Source organism: Lepisma saccharinum, chromosome 30, assembly GCF_977018435.1.
Source record: "Lepisma saccharinum chromosome 30, izLepSacc3.1, whole genome shotgun sequence".
Classification (NCBI taxonomy): domain Eukaryota; kingdom Metazoa; phylum Arthropoda; class Insecta; order Zygentoma; family Lepismatidae; genus Lepisma; species Lepisma saccharinum.
The window spans coordinates 24,012,538-24,028,917 of record NC_139258.1 but is presented as its reverse complement, the minus strand read 5'-3'; the positions used below and the strand labels follow the sequence as shown (position 1 = coordinate 24,028,917).

Sequence of the window (16,380 nt, the reverse complement as noted above, 5' to 3'; positions counted from 1 at the left end):
CGCATTGAGGCTGACATTCATGAAGGTTATGAGGGGCAGTTCCCCTCAGATCGTGGCACTGGTGCAGCTGCTGCTACTGGCAGAGTTGGTGGCACTGGTGCAGCTGCTGCTACTGGCAGAGTTGGTGGCACTGGTGCAGCTGCTGCTACTGGCAGAGTTGGTGGCACTGGTGCAGCTGCTGCTACTGGAAGAGTTGGTGGCACTAGTGCAGCTGCTGCTACTGGAAGAGTTGGTGGCACTAGTGCAGCTGCTGCTACTGGAAGAGTTGGTGGTGCTGGTGGAGATTGTGGTGATGGTGCAGCTGAACTTAATTGTATTTAGAAATTGATTTATTGTTGCAGGTGCCCGGTTCAGTAATAAAGAATGCCACTACACACTTGAGCATCAGCTGGGAATTGGCAAGCCAATTGGTACTCCCTGTGCAGGGATGGCAGGTTAGGAAGGATGGTCGAGGTACTTCCTACAAGCCAGGCAGATAGAACCTCAGTACCTATCAGTCAAAGCGATGGACCAGGTAGATAGGTTGCTGCTGGGCTCCTCTTTCTAGGATGGCTTCTAACTGGAAGGCCGATTTACCATGTATGTTCGCTGCCAGTTCAGGAGCAAACTGAGCTCTCTGCCTCGCAGCACTGGCTTTATACTCGCGCTGGCGCTTGGGAGGTGAAAACTCTAACTAAGTCTGCACAGCATTGCCATCCCGCTTCCAGTTACACCTTGTAACTGGAAGCACTGAGACCAACATGTTTTTACCTTGTAAAAATCACTAATGTAAAAGTTAAAAGAAGCACGTGGTGATACAAATTAAACACTTGCGTGCAAAAGTAAATATGTTACAATAACAAATTTACAAACAACGCACAAGACAGAAATGCAAGTTACATGTTTAACAACAACTACTGAAATGTACATAATGTAAATGTTCAAACTTTAACTGAGTGCATAAACCTCACAGGGCATTACGTATGATTTATTAATTGAAGGGCTCGGGTGTAAAACATGGTAAGTGACATTTTGGTCATCAGAGTTCATTAAGAATAAAGATTATTAGAAGTTATACTTTAGATAAATTGTTTTCGTGTTGTGTTTACCAATTTCAGAAGGCTTCACTGAGTCTAATGCAAATTGTATGACATGGCAATTTCACTCGAAAATTGAAGGATGGCACATTTTAATTTGTAATTCAAATGTGACCAAAATATCACTTACCATATTTTACACCAGAGCCCTTCAATTATCTTTAATTTAATTATTTTAAAGAATATGGCGACCATGTAGGATCATTAAATATGGTGACCATGCAGGGTCGTAACACATTTATTTTATTTGTGCAACCATGTTGCTGAATCAGCTGGCATGTGGCCACGGATGCAGCAGTTCATTGACGCACAATGTTCAGTGTTCTTCAAATTTTTCCACCCAAGAATGAATATTCTTCACATCCACGATGACTTCTCCACATGTTTCACTCAACTGACAATATATGCCAATAGGTGTCATGCTACTCAGAGAAAACTGATAATAACAAGCTATTCTTGGAACAATCATGTTACCATCTCTAGTGTCTAAAATGCTTCTAATGCCAGTTGGCACCATGAGCCTTTAATGAGCTGGACAATGGTGCCAACTGTTTTGAATAACTCCCATGAATGTCTGCATTTTAAAAAAATAACCATGTTTCTACATGCTCAAATTCCTGAAAAACTTCGGAGACCTTAGAACTTCAATGCACCTTGTACATATAATTTGACAAAGATGACAAACTCTGCAAGAATGCTACCACCATTCTTAAGAGAACTTCAGATAAAGATTCATGTAGGTATAAAGGCTATTCAAGCAAAACTAAGACTTTCATACATGAAGTATGAGAATGCAGTGAAAATCATATTTATTTATCAACATAACCCCTTCTACATTCATACCCTTGCCCTAACATTCCACTAGTGCCTGGAAACAATATTCATAGTAACACGTGAGGCTCTACTTTGCCACAAGTGCTGAAATTCTACTAAACCCAGTGGCACAGCAGCCCTTGAAGGTCCAAGGCCTATCCCGCAGGTTTTTTTATTGGGTAAGAGCATTAAAGCTCTTTACCGACTTTCAAGATTGGAGTCTACTAGTGTTGCTTTCAAGTAGTCGTCAATATTTTGATTTTGTTATTTAGCTGCCACTTCTGGCTAATCACAATGATGTGGATGAGTGATGATATGATGAAATTGATGAAGGGACACAAAGAACACCCATGCTTAGGCTGGGACCCTTGGCATTATATTATGCTGTGCACATTCCTCACAATGCTGTCAACAAAATTTTGTACCTCCCCCAGGAATCGAACCAAGCACCACTTGCACCAAAAGTGAGAGTACTACCGTATTTACGCATGTATAGTGTGCGTGCGTGTATAATGCACAGTCTGGTTTTGGATGGGTAAAAGTGACAAAAAATTATATCTCGTATATAATGCGCAGTACAATCCAGTCTCAAGAAATGGCTCTCTTAGTTGTAGGTTGTAAATCTGTTGCTATGCTGATCAAGAGTGAATGACGTCATACCTATTCAATTGCTCATTCCTATTTTTTCAAAATATATACTTTTTCCTTTCCGTGACTAATGTAACATCTATACGAGGCACATTCAGGACCTTCCAAATAGCAGTTAGCACCACAAGATTTCTTCCATTAAGGAATTTACACACTCCATGTATGTCATATTATTTGTCCAGTAATACATTTTAATTTTTATTATTTTTTCCTTATGTTTTCTTTCATCCAAAGTACCATAAAAATCAGAACGTTGCTTCATTTTTTGATGAACTTATTTCAACTGCATTTCACATTAGTGTCATTATCTTGTATGGAATACTGTTGCCATATTCAGAAACTGCAGGATTCAAGCTTTACAACGATATATAACATGATAGGGTTCCGTAAACATGAAAAATCAATGCAAGTGTCCCAAAATCATGTAATGACCCTGTATGGTTTCATGTTGGTTGTCTGAATTATTCCATGCATAATATGCACCACAGTTTTTGGGGGCAAAAATTTTGGAAAAAAGTGGGCATTATACATGAGTAAATACGGTAATTATTTGGCTACAATAATTGGAAAGGCTTTAATATTCTACTACATGGAAGCTTTGCTGGAATTCTATTTTCCTAAAGGCTTTATAAGGGTCTAAAAATGTGTGATTGTTATAATGGATATCTGTAAGATACTCCAACTGTTCAAATGGTTTACTGTGGATGATTGTCTCATCAGGGTTCTGTGCTTAAGTCTTCTGTAAGCATTCATCAGTTTCACAATTCATTTTTGAGGAAACATCATAATATACAGTCCTGTGTGTGTCCTGACACTGTTGCCTGCCATTTTGGCTATTAACCCAAGACATGCATGCCACACGCGATGGGCAATGGGTGCTCAGGCAGAGAGAACACTGTAGGAGACAAGCCAATGACATTTTCAGAATTCCTGGTGGCTACACATTCTCTGAAAGAGCTTCAATAAAAGGGACACTGATTGGCTGTCACAGTACTTGAATCTCCAATGTGCACCATACATATGGGTTCACTGGCATTCATATAGGCTGGTGATAGAAGACAGAACTTATAATACCAGGTGGTTATAATTAAAGTGACTGTTCAGAGTGGTACAGCACGGGCTGTAATGAGAATAGCAGTCTGAAACTTCGTAGATATGCTAATGAAGCAATGTGCTCGCGATTTATGCAAAAAAAAAACGTTCCAATTCACGCCATCAGGGTAAAAAAATGGTGCTCTAAGCAGTCAAAACGTGGGATTTTCCGTAACTCTGACGTCAAAGTCGGTGACATTGCATAAACATTGTGTGAGCTCCCTGGTTGTTGTTGGTGACGCTTGTCGCTTTTTTTTTCCCTTTAGTGATGTGAATGTTCGCCGAACATTAAAATTCTTCCGTGTAAAAATCAATGGCTATTACGAAGAAAGACCATGCACTGCTAGTGAAGTTGTTTTACCAGAATGGGAGCAATAGTAACGCTGCACTGTGGAAATATCGCCAACAGAAGAGGCTGAGAAGAGGGCCCATGTCAATTAATGGGCTGAAGAAGAGATGAAGAAATTCGAGGAAACGGGTGAATTGGGTGTTGCACCAGGGAGAGGAAGGCGGCCCATCCGCGTGGAAGTTGTGGACGAAGTTGCTGTAACTGTAGCTGACCGTGCAGCACATGCCTCAACTTCTGCAACCAGTGCTAGAGGTGTGGCACGTAAATTGTCACTGTCATCTCTAGGCAGTTTCCAGATGCATGGCCTTCCAGATCCACCGACCTTAATCCATGTGACGTCTGGCTGTGGGGATATTTAAAAGATCGTGTCTATCAGGGACACGGTCTCTGCCTGATCTGAAGGCTAGCATACAACGATATGTCGCTCAGATTTCACCAGACATGCTGCGAGCAAACGTCGACCATGCTGTGTTACGAATGCAGCATGTTGCTGAATTGGGAGGCCATATTGAACAGTTCTTGTACCCATAGTTCCTAATAAACATGCCAGAGCCATTGTTCTCATGTGTTTGATCTTTCCTGCCTTTTTCCTGTAACTATACCACGTTTTGACTGCTTAGAGCATCATTTTACCTGGTGGCGAGAATTGGAACTATTATTTTTTTTTGCATAATTCGCGAGCGCATTGCTTCATTAGCATATCTACGCAGTTTCAGACTGCTACTCTCATTACAGCCCGTGCTGTACCACTCTGAACACCATCACTTTAATTATAACCACCTGGTATAAGAAGCCCATTGTAATGGCTAGTGCTTGGAAGTTGAGGAAATATCCTTTTTTTCCCTAGTGTCCGAAGACGAGGCCCAACATAATATGTTCATTTTGGGTCATTGCAGGCCAGAAAAAGGTGGGTTTTATTTGTCCTTTTTTGCCTTTTTCGGTGTTTTTTGGCTTATTGGTCCTATTTTAGCCTTTTTTTTAGGTCTTAACGGCTTTTTTTTTTTGCAACTTCACCTTCTTTTGACTACATTTTTACTGCCCATTCTCAATTCGAATCATCATCAGTTCATCACCTCTTAAACATCCTTTCTGTAGTAAAGAAATAAAAAAGAGAGAAATAAATATATCCGAACCATCCCTGAAACTAGAGAAAAACATTTTTGGACGACTGAAGCAGGTACGGTACAAGGTCCTTTAACCGTAACTTGTCTGGAAGGTCGCGCTGTAAGTGGCAACTTTCTCTTGTTTTGAAGCTTTCAGCATGGTGTATATGACCAGACAGCATGTGCCTGCAAAGATCTCAAGTCAGATACGGAAGTGCCGCGCATATTCATAAATATGTAATTAAAACTGAAGTTATTAGTTAATTTGGATCACATTTATATGTCCTTTTTTCAGTTTTTGGGTTCTTTTTTTGATATTTTTAGGTCTTTTTATAGGTCTTCAACTTTCGAGCCCTAGTAATGACATTCCTCTTCGTGCCTATGAAACTAAAAGTTCTACTTTGTCTTTAATGCACCTGGTATTATATATTTAGGGCCAATCTTTCAATGTCCATCAGATTTTCAACATGAAAATATATGATAAACGACAATTAGCTGATCTCAAACTTGCATTGTTCAGTAGAGAGTTGGAAATATTGAAGCATGGAAGTATATCAAACTTGATCAACATACCATCCCTTGCATGGCTGTCGCCAGAAATTTTTCTAGAGGAGTGGCCAGACCAATGATAAAAGTTGACTCCTTCCCCTCTCTCCCGACACCCATGATCTCTTGTTATATTTCCAAACCAAATTTCAACTGAAGGACACATATGCATGCCGCTTTTCAAAGAACACAAACTTCGAATGTGGAGTGCAAAAAGCAATTGTTGCTCACTGTCATAAGCACAAGATACTGTTATACCCAGTCTTGCCACAAATATTCTCCTGTCACAACTTTGGAAGATGGCTCCTCACCTGGTGTTCAAAGTCAACAACTACTTCTGGCTAGAATGAACACGTGGGTCATCATTGCTAGTTGAACTACAGAAGTAGTAGAAAGCTTGTGAATGGGGCAATTATAAGAACCGTGTGACTATTATAGCACTACATAACGTAGGGAAGTCAGCGGGCGAAATCTTCAAGACCCTCCGGAAGCCTTAGATCTCCAAGGGGTTCGTGTGTCATACTACCCAGCACTTCAGTGGCACTGGAACAGTGAATGGCTAGCCCGTGCACCGCAAGGACCACAACTGGTTAAATCAGTGGCAGCCTGTATGTGCAAAAATCCTCTACAGAAGCTAACAGTGATGGTACGTGAACATTTCCAAAATATGCAAGTATGGTGTGTTACAAAGTGACCTAGGACTGAAAGTTTACAAAGGATGTACAGGTCACTTTCTCGGAGCCGAGTTAAAGCATCGGAAGGAAATAAAATAAAGGCGCCTACTGGAATATTACACAGAAAAATTCTGTTCACCAATAAAAAGTTTACTCTTGGAAGAGGCTTTCAACTCTCAAAAAGTCAGGGTGCATGCATGCAGTGAGTTCATAAGGTTCCAAGAGTTCATAAGGTTCCAAGGGTCCTAAGAAGCCACAATGCTCCTCCTATGGCACCACTGAGCTGCATTTCTATGAGAAAGGGGTAAAAACATCATCCCGAATGTAACTGGAGACAATAGTCAAAGATCTCAGCAACACCCTCTTTCATGGTAAGAAGGGGAACTTTCAGCAGGATTCTGCACCAGCTCATAAGGCTCAAGCAACCCAGCAGTTACTTGAGACAGATGTGCCACTTTATTTTCCCCTCAGACTGGCCATCGAACAGTCCAGTTGTGGTCTGTGCTTCAAGACATGGCTTGCAAGAAGACACACCACAGTATTGCCAGCACTGGCATATGCAGAGGAGGGGCTGATGGGGCTAGATCCCCCTCCAAAAATTTTAGAAAATAAACATTTTCAAATTAAAGCAGTGAAGATATCAGGGGGGGGGTAGAGTGGTAAATGCAAACTCCCCTTAAAATTACCTTTGATTGCCACTTTCATGAGTAGAAACTTCTAAATATACGTAATATCTTATTGTGTATACAGTCCCCTAGAAAGCAGCTTTACAATTGCAGCCCCTCCCAAACAAAAATCCTGCGTACGCCAACGATTGCAAGTCTGAAGAACTCTTGTGAAGGAAGTGGCAGATTTCCCTTTTGATATACAGTGTGTAATACAATTGATGAGTTGGCACAGAGACTTAAGTAGGGCACATGTGCGAGCCAAAGGTGGTAATTTTGGACAATCTGTACACATCCATGGAATATTACAATATCTTAAAGCATCTTGTTTTATTCCAACCTTCTGACAATATTTATAGTAAGATTTGGTATATCCTGTGTGTTCATGTAAATATTTTTATACATGTCTTGACTATAAGCTTTGTGCAGCCTTTGTGAATATTTGTTACTCAGAAGAGAACAAAACAACCTTTCAGTGGGTTAACGTTAAATTATCTCTGTATATGAAGATACAAAAGTATATTTTACATAAATATTTTGCTGTGGTAGGATCCGGTGCTTGAAGTTGCAACGACCCCAAATTATATCGTAGCAAAAGATTTATTATTTCTTTGTTTAATTTAATTCTTTGTGGAAGTTTCCTTGAACCCCTTCCCTGTGTTCAGCGTAATATTACGCCCTTGGTCACTATAGCTTATTCTGTGTTGGGCATAATATTACGCCCGCGAACATCTCTGACTGAAGTAACCTGTGTTGAACGGAATAATACGTTTCTTGTTCGTGAAACATGTGTTCTGCTATTGAAGAACCAACAACCTTTTATTTAGTCACGATTTTCGGTACCAAAAAGAAAAAGAAAAAAGAAGAAGTTCAGAGGAAAGTAAACTGTTTTTGTGTTATGCTGACAAAGTGCAAACGTGAGTTTATTTGTGTGCCGCGTTTAGTAAGTTGCTTTATGTACATTTTTTCATGTTCTGTTATTCGAACTGTTGGTGATTTATTGTTGGTTTTGGTGTGTAAAATAGCAAAGAGGAAATGTGCCAAGAAAAGTGTTCAAGTTCAGATTGTTTTTCCTAAGTTAGAGTTTCTAATAGTATAACAGTGGCGGCGATTTAGGGGGGGGCAAGGGGGGCCGTTGCCCCCCCTTTTTGCCACTTTTGCCCCCACACTATGCTAAATCTAGTCTACAAAGGGAAATACGTCGGCATACCCAAAAGAAACTGAACTAATTCTGTGGTGGGCAGAGCTTTTGTAGTACCGCGTTTTGCCGCTAGGAGCGCATAGAGCAAACCTTCCTGAGTCCGTAAGCAGAGTGCCGTCGCTGAAGCAGGTCAGGACACGTTTCGGCGGAGTTTAGAATGACAGCTGTTTTGTGTGATCGTCATTTTTTCCAATGGCTGATTTTCGGGAACAGCGTGCGACGGTGAAATTCTGCTTTTTGCTCGGAAAGAGTGGAACAGAAACTCTTGAAATGTTAAAAACGGCGTACAAGGACGATGCTATGGGGAAAACTCAAGTGTTTGAGTGGGTTTCCCGTTTCAAAAATGGTGAAATGTCAATTGATAACAAACCTCGTTCTGGTTGTCCTTCCACGGCCCCATGACAATGTTGAAAAAATTTGTGAAATCATCAACGAAGATCGACGACGGACCATTGAACAAATTGTGGAGCTGTCGGGAGTGACTTGGAGTTCAGTGCAGCGAATTTTGACAGACGATTTTTGAATGAAAAGGGTGGCTGCCAAATTCGTGCCACGACTGCTGACTGCTGAACAAAAAGCATGGAGCAATGCCATGCTTTGAAAGAAGAGTCCCAAAATGATCCAAACTTTTTTTCAAAAATTATCACAGGTGACGAAACGTGGTGCTATGCTTACGATCCCGAATCGAAGCAACAATCAAGCCAGTGGAAGACTTCAAGTTTGCCGCACTCCAAGAAAGCTCGTCAGGTGAAATCAAACATTAAAACAATGCTGCTTTGTTTTTTCGATGTGAGAGGAGTCGTCCATTCAGAGTTTGTTCCGCAGGGTCAGACAGTTAACCAGGCTTTCTACTTGGAAGTTTTGAAACGATTGCGCAACAGTGTGCGGCCCGATTTGTGGCAGTCGGGTGACTGGTTTTTCTATCATGACAATGCCCAATGTCTGTACAACAATTCTTGACCAAAAATGGTATGACCCCTGTTCCTCACCACCATACTCACCCGACCTTGCCCTGTGTGACTTTTTTTTGTTTCCTAGAATGAAAGGAGACATGAAAGGAAAGCGTTTTGCTGATGTTGCTGAGGTGAAGAAAAAAACGACGGAGGCGCTATCACGCATCACAAAAGATGACTTAAAAAAATGTTTTGAAAAATGGAATCAAAGATTGGACAAGTGTCTTAATGCAAGTGGAGAGTACTTTGAAGGGGATTGAAGGTTTGTACTTAAATTGTGAATAAATAAGTTCACAAAAAAATTAGTTCGGTATGTCCACGTATACTGTCTTTGCCCCCCCCCCCCCCTCCTACCAGTTTGACACCTTGCTTCCCCTGGTTTTGGAACCCAATCACCGCCACTGGCTACCATTTGACACCTTGCTTCCCCTGGTTTTGGAACCCAATCACCACCACTGGCTACCATTTGACACCTTGCTTCCCCTGGTTTTGGAACCCAATCACCGCCACTGGCTATCTAATAGTATTGTCAAGCAGGATTGCAAAATATTTTTCCCTCATACCTATTGAAGATATTGCAGTGAAACTTGGGACACATTACGTATAGACCATAGTTATTTTTCAAGGTAGATTATAATCGGGTACCTATATCCAGGGCTGGTCCAGAGGGCCCCAAAGTTACCGAAAGGGATTTTTCGGAGGGAAATTTCCCGAATTATCCCAGATTTCCCTTTCCTCATACTTGATGTACACATGTGCATGGTACCACTTGAAAGCCTGTTCTATTCTGAAGATAGAAGTATGAACCATGATACTTAGATGAATTGTGCTGAAGCAGTAGCTACCTAAAAATATTACTACGCGAACTCAGGAAAAAAATACGCAGAGCGGGAAAGCATTTTGTCAGAAAATTACACTGGGAAGAGGTTAAACGTGTTGAGTCACAAGTGCTAACTAGTTTCTAGGTAAGTCAATTACAGTTAATAAAGTGTGAAATATAGTAACTGAGACTATTAATTAAACCCAGCAAGCCCTGGGTGCAGCAGAGTTCTCATACTCCTAGCCTGAGACGTAAAAAAATTGGGGATATCCCCCCGGTTATGAAAATTTTCATAAATCATTCCCCAGCTGGCATAATTTGCATAAGCATTCAATCACCTATCGCCAAACTCAACAATGCATCCCCACAGCTAAGAATTTCCACTTGCAGCAGTGGTAAGATGTGTCAGTGTCATGCGTCACAGTATCTGAAGCACAACCTTGCCAAGAGAATTCTGGCAACCACTCGCTCAATTTCACCGTTAATATGCACATTGGTTAAACTGTGCCAAAGAAATAAACTTTTTATACCAATCACTCAAGAAGGAAGTCATTTTGCTTCCCAACTTCCACTTAAGCAGCTAACTGCAATAAGTAGGGTTTAACCTTTTGTGTCCCAAGCGTCTCGATCGAGATACCCAAATGTAACCCTCACGGTCCCAAGTGTCTCGATCGAGATGCTGTGTCAAGGTCGTAGTTTTTACGTTATAACTTTTCTATTTTTGGCTAGAATTTCGATTTTTTTTATATTGTTCCTAGCACATGTATTTAACAGAAATGTTTCTTTGCATTTTTTTTTTTTGTCTTCATGAAAATGGAGGGGAAAAGGCACTTCTCTTTTCAAGGTCAAATGTTTGCCGACAAAGGAAGACCGGCTTGTTGTTCTAAAGCAATGCTTTTTCACTCCCCCCTGTTAACTGCATTCGAAGGCCGATGTCAAAATGAAAGTTTTCCGTGAGGGCGCAAGCAGGGGGAGGGGGAAGGCTGGTTGTTGAATCTGCGTTGTGAGAATGGAATTTCGAAGCACGCTGAAGGAAACCTTTGTTTTTTTAGCACAAGTGTCCACAAGTTGCAAGAGAGGTTAGCCTGCATTGTCTAAAAATAGAATTTCAAGCAGCTGAAAGAATTGGCGCTCATTTTTCACTGCGTTCTAGCTTTTCGTCCGTGAATGTTGTGCGTAGGTGTCGTTTTGTGCCCAAGTGCGAGGACATTTTTTGGGTGAAGTGACAATTTTTTAAAATAATTTTTGTGGGTTTTCTCCCTTCCCCCTCCATATATACGCCAAATTTGCATAAATTTTGCATTTTGACATTTTTTTCGGGGGGGGGAGGGGCCGAAGGGAAACATTTTTTTTTTAAGAAAAGTATTTTTGAGGGTATTTCCCCCCTTTCCCCCTCCATATGTACGCCGAATGTGCATAAATTATATATCTTCTGAATCTGTGATTCATTCTGCGTACAACGGTATATCGTTCATATCTCCAGGGCAAATAGTCTGAGCTAAAGTCATTTCAAGGTACCGCTGCATTTTGAAGCTTGAATCAGTGGCATGCAGACCATTCCTTTTGGGGGTACAACTCAAGTTACATTGGTCATATGATAATAATGCAAATATTTTTGTGTTCCTTACATGTCGGCGATCATTTCCATGTGCATGTCGACACTGTCATGTACTTTTTTCTTGAGGGGAGGGTGGGGGAACAAAATTTTTTCCCCGAAATTTTGGAATTTTGAGAGTTAGCCCCCTCCCCACCGCCACATATATGCCGAATTTGCATAAATTTCATATAGTCTGTATCTCTGGTTCATTCCACGTACAACGGTATATCACTCATATATCTATGGTAATTAGTCTCCGATCTACACTCATTTAATTGAAACTCTGCATTTTGCTCAAAATCGGCTTGGGCATCAAGGGGGTTACATGTGAAAATAGCCTTGGGCTCCAAAAGGTTAAGTTAACTGTCACCAAACTTTCTGTTACAGAGCTACATTGAAAAACTGGCCCTAAATAAACTACAATTTGTTGTGATAGCATTAGTCAAGCCTCAAAACATTATGGGGGGAGAGTTGCAACAATAACTGAATCCTCATTCAGGAGATTTCTTTCCAGCATCATTAAAAACACAAACACATACATACACACACACACATGTGTGCACACACAATTATACAGGAAGAGCATCAGTTGTGTTGTAAATTTTTTAATAATCTGAGCTTCTGCAAAGTTCTCGCCACAAAAAAATGCATAAACAATTAACTTTCCACATTACACAATTCCTGCTGAAAAAAGAACAAGTATAATAAAATTAATAAACATGATAGAAACTGTCTTATGTTGGCATCTAATAGTCTTATCAGTCACTAACAAATATGTATTTTTATAAACTTATGCACAGTATTGGTGAAATATTCTTCATTGTGTTTTTGAAATTGCGTAGACCAAAATTACCTTAAATCTTGATGTTACTTACATCAGTATCAACTTCATTGTCCAACAGCTTTTCCTCTGGTGTATGAAGATTGTTCTCTACCGCAATAGTCTCGCAACCAGATGGCTCATTGTTAATGGATTTGCTATTTTCACAGTTGCACACACTATCTGCACTATTCATGCTAATATGAGTTGAGGGGACAGGGTTGTGTGTTGGGACTGACTGGTGTGTTGGTGTTGGGTGTTGTGGTGGTGTAATAGCATGTGAAGATTCATGGTGATGATTCGGAGCAGCATTGTGTGCTGGTACAGAGTGCTGTGGTGTCCCAACTGGCGTGTATTCATAGTGCTGTTTGTGAAAATCATGGTGTGTGGCAGTTGGGGATGGTGGGTGATGGTAGTACGTTACAGGCTGAGGGGGTGGAGTATTCTCAATGTAAGGGTTGTGTTGTGGAGGGTTGTGTTGTGGAGGGTTGTGGTGTGGAGGGTTGTGGTGTGGAGGGTTGTGTTGATGGGTCCAAGTATCCTGCTGAACTGCTCTGATAGGTTCGTGCTGCTCTTTGTACGAGCCTCCAGTGTCTGCGAACCATACGACACGATACTCGTGCGCTGACGATTCATGTTTCGACGCACCGTGTGTCCAGGACGGTTGCGTATTTTGCTGCCATGAGTTGTGATAACCACCGTGGTGTTGGTGTTCGTGGTGATATGCATTTTCTTTATGGCTGTAGTTATGGTGGTTAGATTCCTCAATGTGATTGTGTTCACTGTGGTGTTGGTGTTTCTTGAAAAGGTTAATAAGGTAAGAAAATGCAGCAGACTCTACCTGGGATGGTCTGTGTCCCTGGCAGCATGCAAATAAAGAAAAGAAAAATAAAAAGGTATTTTTAGTGCTCATCGCTAATGCAAAAAACAAAGCCACACAGGGGATAATAATTTTAAGTTAGCCAATAAACAAATAGTGCAACACTTTCGTAAGCTGTTATTCTAAATACAAAACAAAAGAAAAAGAAATTATTGTCCATCAGCAAAAATTAAATGCACAGTTTCATTGCAATGGCTTTTAGCAGAATGTTTTATGTAAAGATTATTTAACTTGGTTTTCTTGGTGAATTTGGAACATGTTGTGTAAGGGAATAGGGACATTTAGTTTTACATTCACTTGATTCTATAACATGCCATTTAAAAATATGGTCAGGAAAATGTAGGTACCTTCACGTTTGAGTTTCTAGACATCAAATTGTAGCCATATTTAATACCGCTGTTTGCAAACTTTCTACACATTCCTTTATGAAAACAACATACGGGTTTGCCATGAAATCAAGGTTGTGATTTCAGAACAGCATGTCACCAATATTAAGGCATAAACTGAATTCAACCTACCATGCATTATGAATCTTTATTTACACAAGTGGACAAAAGTGTCAGCGTGGACTTCAAAATGCTCACAAGCCACTTTCTAGGGGCTCAGAGTGCTTGGAACAAAATTTTAAAGAGTATCCACTGTAGCACTGACTTTCAAGTAAATTTTATAAGAAAAAACAGACCCATTTAAAGTAGATGCAAGCTAACGTAAGATAGTGCAGATGTACTCAACACGATAATTGTATAATCTCCAAGAAGAAGAGTTTTGAAGGGTGGTATGAATGCTATCTGATGGATATAACCAGAGTTTATACGTTACTTTAAAAAAGTAACATGTTACAGTTACTATTACTTTGATTTCACAACTTTGCATCATTTTCCTATTGTAACTTAAGTTCAAAATCTCACAACAAAGCATGTTTCATCCTAGTAAAAACATCCTCCAGTTCTGAATTTATCGAAGTGCAAGTAAGTAAAGAGAAGTAACGAAGTGCCATTAAATTTGTGTTATATTACTTCCCAACTCTAGAACCGTGGTTAACAAAATACACCACCAATTGGTTCACAGTTTACCAGAGAATCTAAAAAGTACCTCCACCAAGAAACACACATTTTTCTTTTCAAGAGCCATGCAGATGTTCATCCATTCACCAAAAGAATGTGATTCAACACCCTAGCATGCATATTTGATAAGGGAATAAGAAATACCACATGCACTAGCTGTTTCCAGTAATTACCAATATAATTTTGATTTCATGTTGTTTATTTACCACTTTTGGTTAATCGATTGACTGATTTGGTTCATTTTAATTCACTTTTCTGCCACTTTTGGCTAATTGCAAATGTAAGATTAAATTGATAAAGACACACTTCCAAAGAACACCCATGCTAAGACCAGGATTCGTTCCCGGGACCACTGGCGTTGTAGCATGTTGTGCTAACCACTTCGCCATGGAGGTTGGCACTTTTGGTTAATCCCAAAGGGAGCACTCCACAAAAATTAGTCCTACTCCATGTAACAAAATGAATTAATCTGGAAATTATTATTATTTTTAATTACATTCAGGTTTAAATGTTTGTAAATGCATATAATTTATTTATACATTTTTAAAGCATCATACATGTAACACATTTTTGTTAATGCTTTTCATGTGTTCAGGCTATGTCATCAGGCTCATTTTTGTTTTAATTTCTTAGCAGACACCACAGTACTTCATAATTCTATGAAATGAGTTCATAAAATATTTTAATCCAATCTCATGTCTAGACCCTTCCATTTTGAGTGTAAAATGTCACACGTGTAACCCTGGAATGCCCAAAGGTAATTACCAATATGGTCAACGGATACATTTTAATTTCTATTCACTGGATACATATCAAGGAATATTTGTTGAAAGTACATGCAATATATTGCCACACAATTAACAATGTAAATAAGAAAGCTGATTTCTTAAACAGACATTTTTCCATCACCTAAAGATATGAAAGAGCACCCAAATTTGGCTGAATGCTTTCCCCATGCTTACATGCACTTTGTGGAATGTGAAACTCTCTCACCAGACCCACATCACTTTATACAGAGATTTTTAAGAATAACATATAACCCATGGTGCAACAACCCTTGCTCAAAGGGGAAGAAGATAGTATACGTCAGATAGGAAAATTTATGCATAGCATCCCCTGCTGTCCCATTAACACAATGTTAAACCATAGGAGCATGGCTGATTAGGACAAAACATATGACCTTATAGTTACCAAGTATTTATACATTTTTAAAAATATATTTGCATTCACGTGAATGTTAAGTTTGCAAAAAATCAACAATTATAATAAGGAACAGTGGTATGTCCTCCACATTAACCCAGACCCCGCACAAAAAAAAATTGAGGAAAAAATAAAGACCTTCACTTATGGTCATATTCTCTAGGGATGGGCCGATATGAAATTTTGGCCGATACTGATAAAGTACAGATATAAAATTTACTGATACTGATAACCGATATTCTACCGATATAAAATTAGATATGGTACTTGAAGAACATGAAATGTTCCTTGATCTCCTTAACAAATGTGTGTGTTTTAGGTGACTGCAGTGCAAAAGAAGTTTAATATTTAGACAATTACTTTTTTAAAAAGTATGGCATCGAGATTGTCCATAAAAATTACAACAAAATGGCAGAATTTTGCACTAAATTATAAGATATTTATCGATATATCGGATTGGTAAAATAATCGGTAATTTTACCGATTAACCGATATGCCTACATCGGCCGATACCAATAGAGTACCGATTAATCTGTCCCATCCCTAATATTCTCCCTTGCAAAAATCCTGGTCAATGCACATAACATTTAGGAGAAAAAGATAGGAAGGAATGTGTAAGTTTTCTTTTCTTCCAAGAATACCACCATGTATTTCTGTGTGTGTACCTTCCTCAGTCCTTGATGATAACCACAATTAATATTTGGTGTGTACTGTGAATGGTAATGTTTGTATTTGATTATTCAACATGCAACAAAAAGAGCAAGCATGATTTTCTTCAACTGTCTGTTGCTTACATTGAACATATATCTACTTTCCTATCCATGTATCGTAAATCACTTTCTGAATGACAAAAGCCAAGCAATTTAGCTCGAAGAATGA

At 39.6% G+C, this 16,380-nt stretch overlaps 1 protein-coding gene across 2 annotated transcripts in view; it reads right to left on the bottom strand.

Annotated features, from left to right (window-relative positions):
* Positions 1-16,380, bottom strand: part of LOC145982003 (uncharacterized) — a 111,157-nt gene that overhangs the window by 3,594 nt on the left and 91,183 nt on the right. Inside the window, exon 7 of one of the 2 annotated variants that reach the window (XM_083115537.1) lies at positions 12,413-13,216. The exons of the other annotated variant lie outside the window; for it this stretch is intronic. Coding sequence (XP_082971663.1) covers positions 12,413-13,216 — 804 coding nt within the window. The remainder of the gene's footprint in view (positions 1-12,412; positions 13,217-16,380) is intronic. 2 annotated transcript variants of the gene reach the window in all.